Source organism: Gavialis gangeticus, unplaced genomic scaffold, assembly GCF_001723915.1.
Source record: "Gavialis gangeticus isolate Ggan-Ray unplaced genomic scaffold, GavGan_comp1, whole genome shotgun sequence".
Taxonomy (NCBI): Eukaryota; Metazoa; Chordata; order Crocodylia; family Gavialidae; genus Gavialis; species Gavialis gangeticus.
In genome coordinates this window covers 25,578,440-25,588,580 of record NW_017728995.1, presented here as the reverse complement: position 1 = coordinate 25,588,580, position 10,141 = coordinate 25,578,440, and the positions used below count along the sequence as shown (strand labels likewise).

The window sequence follows — 10,141 nt, the reverse complement described above, 5'->3', positions numbered from 1 at the left end:
TGTGTGGATCACACCAAGCTGGGGGAGCAGCAGATAAGTTGGAGGGCAGGGCTAGGATTTAGAGAGACCTAGACAAAATTGGAGGACTGGACCAAAAGAAATCTCATTACATTCAGGAAGGACATATGCAAAGTCCTGCAGTTAGGATGGAACAATCCCATGCTGGGGACTGACCAGCCAGGGACTGACTGACTAAGCAGCAGCTCTGCAGAAGATCTGGGGTTACAGCAGGCAATAAACTGAATATGAGCCCCTTGTTGTAAACAAGACTAATAGCATACTGGGCTGCATTAGTGAGAGCTTTGCCAGAAGATAGAGGTAGGTGATTATTCTCCTCTATTTGGCACTGAGGCCACATGTAGAGTACTGTGTTCAGTTTTGGGCCCTCCACAATGGAAAAGATATAGACAAACTGGAGAGTCCAGCAGAGGGCAACAAAAATGGTTTGGGGGCTGGGACACATGGCTTATGAGGAGAGGATGAGGGACCTGGGCTTGTTTAGTCCAGAGAAGAGAAGACCAAGGGGGGATTGAATAGCAGCCTTCAACTACCTGAAGGGTGTTTACAAAGAGGATGGAACCTGGACTGCTCTCAGTGGTGACAGATAACAGAACAAGGTACAACGGTCTCAAGTTGCAGCAAGGGAAGTTTAGGTTAGATAGCAGGAAAAACTCTCACTAGGAGGGTAGTAAAGGACTGGAACAGGTTACCCAGAGAAGTTGTGATATCTCCATCCTTGGAGTTTTATGTCAGGCTTGGTTACACAAAGCCTTATCTGGGATGATCTAGTTGGGGATGGTCTTGCTTTGAGCAGGAGGGTTGCATTAGACAACCTCCTGAGGTCCCTCTGAACCCTAATTTTCAATGATGCTATGGGTTTCCCTAACTTTTTAGTTTCCTAACTTCTCAGTGCTAAACTTTGCATCCTGAATGCCAATTTTGTTTAGCTTCTCTCTCAGCAAAAGTTGAACAGAATTTCAAAGGATGAAGAAACAGGCGTTTCTGTAATCAAAGGGCATTCTCCCCACAAATTTTTAAAGGCCTACTGCAAACAGTAATGTAGGACAGCTTGTCAAGGAAAACTTTGTAGAATCTTTTACAACAGAAAATTTTAGGCCAACTAAATAGAGGGGTCACTTCTAGATCTCTTTCCAATATAGGTATTTTTTCTTTAGCAATGATACAAACTTTAAAAAACAAAACTACCACCATCACATGAGCATTATTGTATCAGACACACGTGGGCATATTCGGCAGCAGAGGAAAAGGTGGGGGGAGCTGCATCAGCAGTGTTCCCCACTAAAGCAATGCTAAAAGGGTGGTTCTGTCCCAGGCTGTGCTGACAAGCCAGTGAGCTCAGACAGCTCACCGCTCACGTGCTGCACAGCCTACAGAAAGAGCAACCACACACACCTGCCCCCTGCCCCCCAGTATTGCAATACATTCTGAAATCAGGAAACATGGATTTATATTATTTGTATGGGTAAACACCCACCATCCCAGCCACGTCCCACTGTACTGACATGAATTAAAATCTCTTAATTTGTGCATGTTCACAGGCTTATATATAACAGGATCCAGTTTACTGTGTGAATACAAGAGGGACAGACTGCAGAGAGGATGCTTAGCAGCACATTCCCTGCATGGTGCTCTAGGGATGGTTTGGAGGCATCAGTGAAATCAAGCCATACCTCCATAATCTCTGTGAACTCAAAGGACAAACAACCCAGTATAAATGGCACCCAAATAACCATAACCACTGCTACCAAACCTGGCTTTTACTTTGCCTCTGAAGGCAAAACAGAAGTCTGAATTTGGTATGTAACAAAATATAAAACTCCATTAATGCACTTTTAGGCAACTCTTCTGCTGCAGAACTGCACAAAATTGCCACAGCAGGCAACAGAAGGATCAATCCAATATATGACTATCTTTGGATCATGCTGAACTGTTGTATGACTCCTGTGTTCTCAGTGGCACTCACAGGAGTGGGGGCTGTCCAGAGAAAAGGAATATGCCATACAAGCCCTGGCTCCAGCAATTTTCCAGATGCAATAATAGCCTGCTGGGGGCTTTGACAGCCAGAATAAATAATGTCCTTACACTGTTCTCCTTTGCACTGGGAGAAAAGTCAGTAGCAGACCAAGGAATAGAGAAGCACAAATTTAGCTTTAGTGCCAGATTTGCAGTGCCCTCCCCAGCTGTATGTTGTGCTTCTCAGATATGGTCAGTGCTCAGAGCTATACAGTCCAAAACTAGTATTTAAATCTTGTACTGGTCTATCAACATGAGCATACCTATATTTGCATGTTGCAATACATTTACTATACAGAAGAAACACCAACATAAATATTTTATCCTGATTAAATGATGCCCAAATACAAGTAACCACGTTATGAAAACTCCCATATTTCTACCTCAAAACAGTGTTTCTTAGCTTTTTGGCTAAGAGGTATTTAATATCAGATATATTGTACAGTAGAGGGGAATATCTTACATGAATGGTGGCAGACACTAATGTAAAATGGTTCCTTTACTTCTTATAATTAAATGCAGAAACATGTTAAAAGTTTCACAATTACAGTCAATGGGCACCTATACACATGCCAGACATCTGCTCTGATGCGTGCATGTGTCAGAGCAGACTCAATTAATGGAGTCTGCTGGAGCATGTTAATTAACAAGCTCCAGGAGCCTCCATATTGCGTCTACTTGGCGCTTCCGCTCTTCAAAATGGCAGCAGGAGCGCTCATCCAACGAGCTTTAGTTCAAGCACCATCACCATCATTTTGGAGTGCAGGACGCTGAATCCACATGACGCTGCAGCCTCTTTAATTAGGGCGACTCTCAGAGCCTCTCTAATCAAAGCGCCCCCTCTACCCCAAAGCACATGTATAGATGCGCTATTTCTGGCCACAAATCAGCACCGGCAGAAAAAGTTAGCATGATAGCCATACAGCAGTTGGTAATGAATGGAAAAGCTGCTGGCTTTCATATTAATATGCACATGCAGAGGGAGTGAGACAGTAGGCACGAGCTTTTCTCCTTACCTCTCCATAGATCCGGAAAGTACCACTATCTTCCTCAAGCTCGATTGCTGTAACTCCTGGGACCTTCCTGGCTTGCTGTATGTTACTACCATGCGTCCCTATTGCAAGCCCCATTAAATCTTCTCTGACGACAAACTCCTCATGAAATGCTGCTGCAAGTTGTTTTGTACACTTCGAAGAGAGGACAGAATTTGTTCACCGTAAGAAGGGCCTCAGCCTTGAACACAGTTAGATAATTCTTGCAACCAATTAAACAAAAAAGAATGATAAGAAACAGCTTACCTCTAAGTGTTTTGTGGCTTCCTCATTTCTTGACATGAGCATTAGCTTGGTACGAATGCTGCGCAAATGCATGTCACTTAATATAGTCACTCTTTTCACTGTTGCTTCGCTAGCAGACTACAGCAAACAAGAGGGAAGATAAGGGTTATTGCTTTTAAAAAGGCAATCCACATTCAGCGAGAAAGTAGAAATCAGGATGGACTTTTTCACATAAGCTGAATTTCAAATATAAACCTCAAAGAATCTTACAATGAGATGTTCCTCTAATAGATATTTAATTTCAAATAAAATTGGGGTTTTTTGTTTTTCTTCTTTAAATCATCATGTGTGTTCAGGTCACCCACGGAGTCCATGGGAGAGCCACATAAGCAACCAGAGAAAACTAAAAGTGAACAGGCAGATTTACATGGAGCATTTAAATAAAAATAGGACTAAAGATCCCATGTTGTCCTTCTGTGCCTAGCAATTTTCCTCAAGCCTATCACTTGCTTAACAGGTCGTGCTGATGATTCTAAGGGGGGAAAAATGAACAAACTTAGGCAAAAATATTTTCTTTTTCAAATAACCCAAGCACATTATTTTTTCAGAAAAGGTGCACCACTGGAACACATTATCCAAGAGAAGAAAGGTAGTTCCCAAACCTACACTGTTTTTAATGCATTATGGACACCCCTCTAGGGACATGCTACCAAAAGATATATTTAAAGTGATCGTACCAATATATCCTTGCATTAAATTTCCTATAATTTGTGCAGTTTTACAACTGAATATATTTTCTATGTGGATATGTACAGTCTGTAAGCAACTGAAATGCTCTAAGTGGACCAAAAATTAATGTACTGCTTAGACAAAAAAAATACATTTCTTACCAGTATTATTAATTGAGCAGTTTCAGCATGATAAAAAATCCGACAAGCTCCTACAGCTTTCTTAAAATCTTTATGTGCATTTTCATTAGCGCACCTACAAGAAATGAATTATTTGTAAAAGGTTATTCCAGTTGAAGATAGCATTATCAATAAATGTGGTATAGCCCTATACTTGAAAGCTAACTATGCGGCAGCTAACTTTTGTAAAAATGATCTTTGCTTGGGAAATGCCTAAGGCAAGCAAGTGTACAAACAGTCCACCTCATTTCACAGTGCATGCACAGGGTGAGGTAAAGCAGTGAGCAACTCATCCAGTTGTCCTATAATACAGTAGCAGTACTAACAGCTAATCAGTACAGGGCTATAAGCTCAGGAAGCAGCCCCCTTGGCCCAGTGCTCTGTTCTCATGCTGTGTAAGTCAGGGACAAGAAGGCACTTAGCTCAACCACTAGATAATCACACCAGCCTTCTGGAGTGAGACGCAGCGTGCAACTGTGCTAGAGCATGATTTCTGTGAAAACTGGCCATACTGGGGGAAACACCAACACAGGTAGGAAACCACTGCTTTAGCATTTATTTGAAGTATCATGAAAAGGGCTGTCTGCACTTACTGAACTATTTTGCCTCTCTCAAAAGCCAAGTATTAAACAAGCTTAAGACACATGGAAAAGATGCAAGCCATACTGAAATAAGTAACAGTGATGTTATGGTATTCAGAGTTACTCACGCATCTCTGAGATCTTCAGGAACTTCCACTGTACACTTAAAAAACGTGTTCTTTTTGACAGTTTTATTTTGGTTCACAGGTCGAAGTCGTTCATATGTGACAATTTCATTGTAAGTAGCGTCACAGGCAGCATATTCAATGACATAAAACTAAGGGGAAAATGTTTTGTGAAAAATCATTGTTAACTTAAAAACAGACATTTCACAAGCACAGGGACAGATTAACTAACGGTCACCCTCAACACAAAAAAAAAAGAAATAAGTTTAGCCATTAAAAAGGAATTCTACTTTGGCATAAGGCCATGACCTAGCAATGTTATAATTTTGGGCAGATTTCTGCACCCGCTCAGTGCTCTATTGAAGCCAGTGCTTAACCTGTACAAAGCACGCTCATTTTTCATGTCGTTTTTTTTTCTGACAGCCAGTTTGACCAACTCAATTCAAGATGACATTTTAAATGGTTTTCCTGCTTAACAGTTCTGCAACAAAAACTTAACAGACATTTTTCTAAAAAGGTTGAGGCATAACAGAATATACTTCCTTCTACATAGATGTATTCGCTCTGCAACAACAGCAGTAAATACATTTTTTTTTTTAAATCACAGAAGGACCAGGAAAAAGGAAGAGACTAATCTTCCTTTTTCCAAGCTACAGAGTTACTTTGTATTTGTAGTTTCTAAGAGTAAGACATTCCCACCCACCCCCACAAAAATGGTTTGTGCCAGCCATGCAGATTCCTTACATATGTTCCCCAAATCCTCTTCTCAAAACTTTAGGAATGCAGGAGTGTGGGATTTTCTCCTGCTCCCCCGCAAATACAGGTGCTCAGTTTTTGACAACCCATACACACTTGACTCAACCACCCCTTCCAAAAGCATGGATATATTCATTAAATAGTTCTGTGATTTCCACAAGGCAAGTTCCAATTATAAATGGAATTCTAAATCTTGACTATGAAGCTTCATTAACATAAATTCAGGGTTGGCAACATTTTTGGGCAGAGTGCAGCTGGAACATGTTGGTGTGCTAGGGATGGATGGCAGGGGAGCTCCAATAGGCTTGATCCTTGTTGTGGCAGCACAGTTCAGGCCCCTTCCCTGCCATCTGCCCCGAGACATGAATGCACCCACCCCCAGCAATGAAATGGACAAAGGCTCCACAGACCCCAGTGTAGCTGTGAGCAGCCTGGGCTCCATGCCAGGCAGCAGAGGCCTGCCCAGAGCGCGGGCTGGCTGTGGGAAGGGGCTGCACCACAGTCCACAGAGCCCTGGCCTGGCTCATTGCTGGTGGCGGATGCACTCATTCTCAGGGACAGACAGCAAGGAAGGGGCCCAGGCTGTACTGCCACAGCAAGGATCGAGCCCCTGAGTGGCTCCCCTGCTATCCACCCCAGGCATGCATGCACCCGCTGTTGGTAAGCCAGGCTGAGACTCCGCAGACCCTGGCACAGCTGCTTGCAGAAGAAAGTCACAATTCTGCTGTGGGAGTGAAGAGGAAGTTGAAATGTATTCAATGTAGTGGCTCACCATGACTTTAAAAAGTTGGTGCTGGAAGGGCTAAGCACAATGGGTGCTACCATGTATCCTATTCAAATAGACTGCACTAACCTATCTATCAGTATGTTTGCCCAGTGTGTTTTATAGTCATGCTCAGTATTGGCTGCATATAATCATCTTCATAGTTGGTTTTCATTACTGAACACATGCTGCTTTAGGCAGCAGTTTAAATGATAGATAATGTATCTAATGAGGTTTCCTTGTATGCAAATGTAAGATGAAGAACTGTTTTCCCCCTGCTGACTGTGGGGGATAACCTTGTCTTAATGTCTTATCCTTTGAGTAAATATGTTAAGAAGTGACAGAGTAAAAGAGACAAATGAAGCATGACAACAACCTCTACTGTCAAACTTGATGAGATGTTTGGGGAATCAGAAGGCTGGATAAGTTCTCATTTGTATATATACAAATTTCTTTGTTGTATAATAAAAAAGGCTGCTTATCATACAATTACGGACACCTACAGCTTCTCACAATTTAAAATTCAAGTATCTAATGCCCTGTCAAATAAATTAGCTGGACAGAAGTAAAATTACAAGCTGCTTTGGAATACAAGAACAATGATTAACCCTTATAACACAGGGGATGGATGAGACAAGTTCCAATAGAATGTGTAAAATGTCACAAAGGTGGCTTGCAGACATTTAAAGAAACAAACAAACAAAAAACCCACACTTTACCAGAAGTAGCAACGTGTTACTTTGACCCAGCTCTGCAGCATCTGTACAGACTGGGCACTTCAGCAGGGCTTTTTTGCACTTTTAGCTAAAGCTGATTCAATCAGCTATTAGATAAAGTACCAATAAAGCCCCATTAGCACACCTGATCTATACAGACACTGGGCGAGCCACGGCCAACTAACACATTGCCTCTTCTGGGCGTGCACTGGGCTCAGTGCAGGAGCAGGCCAAGTTTAAGGTAAATCACTTTAAAAAAAAAAAAAAAACACACATCTGCAAGCAGCCAAAATGACTTTTCCTGCCAGTCTGTTTACTCACCCAGAGCAGCATAAGAGAAAATTTCTAGATCAAATACCAGAGGAAGATCATTTATTTCAGATGAAATGGTAAAGTTATGCTGTATTCCACATGAGTCTGATAAAGAACAACTAGTTTCAACAAACAACTGCACCAGACATTAGAGTCTACAAAACACACATCCATTTACTCAAAACCCGGATTCTTGACTGAGCTTTTAGACCTACTACTTTTCAAACAGACTTAGAAACATCTCCCCCAATCTCTTCCAATTATAATTTCCAAACTTTTCTGTTTATTGTTCTAGCCGTTCCAGATATTTCTAAAGTACTCAACCTAACCAAATTTCATCATTTCTTTGTTTGCATTTTAATCTGCCTCAACATGAAGTCAGCCACTTAACAGTTTTACTTCCAAGAATTCATGTTGATCCAGGATGCTGTTTCATTTAAGTTCACAATACTATAAAAGTAATATTGAAAAATAATTCCACTCTCTGCTTTAAAAGATCAATCTGAAAAAAAATTGGATATACATTAGGTTTTGTCATTCATTAAGGACTCATTAAACATTTAGGTTTTGTAATTCTGTTATTAAAAACACACACACACACACACACGCACTAATGTTTGGACTTACCTACTCAACACTTACTTCATTTTATTAATAAAAGTAAATTTATGGAAAACTTTTTTAATCATTAACCTTCCCCAGTAATGTTTTCAATTAAAACATGGCTGCATTTTCATGGGAAAAGAAGCCAGAAGATTATTTTAAATAATTTAAATTAAAAATACGGTCTCCTTTCACTAAGGTAGTAGAAACATAAATGGAAAAACAATCCATACAAAATGGTGTAACATTATTTATTCATTAGAACTGAATAAACAGTCTACCAATAGGTTAGAAGTCCAAGAATGTGTTGCTTTCAATCCATGGTTTTTATCCTCACCCTGTTCACAAAAATAGGGTTTTTTTGTTAAGTCATGCCAGAAACCATATGTGTAGATAGAAACACATGGACCTGCAGCCAGGGCACATACTAATGTGGACATGGCTTAATCAGAATTCAGCGTGTACTGTGGTTCATCTACAACCTGACTCAAGCTGTACCAGGCAGATAAAATGGTAGTCTTCCCCCTTAGACAGCATATTATCCTGAATTAATGTTTCTTGGTACTCACAACTGTGCATAAATCAGCCAACTGCATAGTACTACTGCCTACAGAAGCCCTAATTTATAATCCGGTTTGCCATCATGTTCTTCCGTAAGCAAAACTTAAACTTTGCACGTCTTCTCCTTTTTGTTGAGCTATGCTTCGCTTTCTGGATTAGCCAAAACCCACTCTACCCTGAAGTCTTGTTCAGTTCCTACAACATTATACTACTGTGTCGTGCCTTTGTTGCGAGCTCCTACACAACCAGACCACATACAAGTCTTACATTACTGCTGGGTGAACTGCTGTTCTCCTGGGGAAAAACAACAGATGTACAAGCGTTCATGCAATTTTTCCCAGGGAACATGCACCTTCCAAGATAAAAGCTTCCAGGTTTTAACCTAGAAGACCTCCCTTGTGAAAGAGTTTGCTCGAAAGAACAAACATTTACTGTGTTTACACAAAAGTAAAATGACCCCCCCCCCCAATAATTAGATTCTATATATGGAAAATTTATAAATTTCTTGTATAACCAACTGCCTTGTGCCCTGTCCACTTTGTCCCCCTGCAGCCTGCCACGTGCAACCCTACCCCCAGGGGACAGGAGGCTGCAGTGGATCTGACTCCCCAAATCCCAATGCTCCCTGCCACTTGACAGCCCCTGTGCCAGTAGCCCCAGTACTCAGCTGCAGGTACTGACTTTGAAGTGCCACACAGAGAAGGAGCCCTGTGGGATATTTTAAGCCCTGCTACTCCTCTCTCCCCATGACTGGAAGAAGCAGAGTAGCCTTTGTGCCCCACACCTTCCCCAAACCGACCCCCGATCTAGGGAAAGCAGGGAACAGAGAGCAGCTGCAGGTTAAATGCCTGTACTGCTTCCTCTGCCAGAACAATTTCTAGCAGTGAAAATTTCCCCAAAATTTCCATTTTTAGAAATGAATGCCTGCGTGTAGCCCAGATTTAACGAGTCTCGCACTACATCTCTTCAGGAACCCTGGTTTGTTCTGATAAAAAACGTGGAAAAATGTGCCTCATATATACACATACACATGCATATATACACGTGTGTATATAGATATATCTATACCTCCATCTCTATAGGTATTCGTTGAACACAGTTTTATTGATATATTTACAAATTTAAAGCAATTTAGAAGCCTACCAGTGCCTCAATCATTACATCCCCCATTATCTCCCAGCTGCTCCTGGCCACCTCAGTTATTAATCCCACGACTCATACATATTCATGGTCTCCAGGGTCTCCCCTGGCAGGGAGTGCACCAAGACAGAAAATTACTAGGAAATGAGCACAGGGCAAGAGGCGTCCAGCAGCTAGTGCCCATCCCCACTGGTCCTATGACTGGCATGCAGACCTCCCCCCACTCACCAGTCTGTCTGCGCAGCTCAAACAGATTGAAAGAGACCAAGCCCTGGCTGCTCTGCACCCCACCACATGCCTGTGCTGACTCTGCTGCCCTCCTGGCACAGCCCCTGCCCAGGCATTAGCCTTGCCCCCCCCCCCCC

General features: G+C 41.9%; 1 protein-coding gene and 1 long non-coding RNA gene across 4 annotated transcripts in view; one reads left to right on the top strand and one right to left on the bottom strand.

Annotated features, from left to right (window-relative positions):
- The window catches only part of FXR1 (FMR1 autosomal homolog 1), an 81,477-nt gene that overhangs the window by 14,934 nt on the left and 56,402 nt on the right, over positions 1-10,141 (bottom strand). For all 3 annotated transcript variants that reach the window (XM_019503348.1, XM_019503350.1, XM_019503349.1), the window contains exons 5-8: positions 4,929-5,077; positions 4,202-4,295; positions 3,333-3,449; positions 3,051-3,221 (exon numbers count right to left, since the gene is read on the bottom strand). In XM_019503348.1, the coding sequence (XP_019358893.1) occupies positions 3,051-3,221; positions 3,333-3,449; positions 4,202-4,295; positions 4,929-5,077 (531 nt within the window). The remainder of the gene's footprint in view (positions 1-3,050; positions 3,222-3,332; positions 3,450-4,201; positions 4,296-4,928; positions 5,078-10,141) is intronic.
- LOC109288018 overlaps positions 6,161-10,141 on the top strand; it is a 19,530-nt gene continuing 15,549 nt past the window's right edge. Inside the window, exon 1 of the long non-coding RNA XR_002095046.1 lies at positions 6,161-6,695. This is a non-coding gene — a long non-coding RNA (uncharacterized LOC109288018). The remainder of the gene's footprint in view (positions 6,696-10,141) is intronic.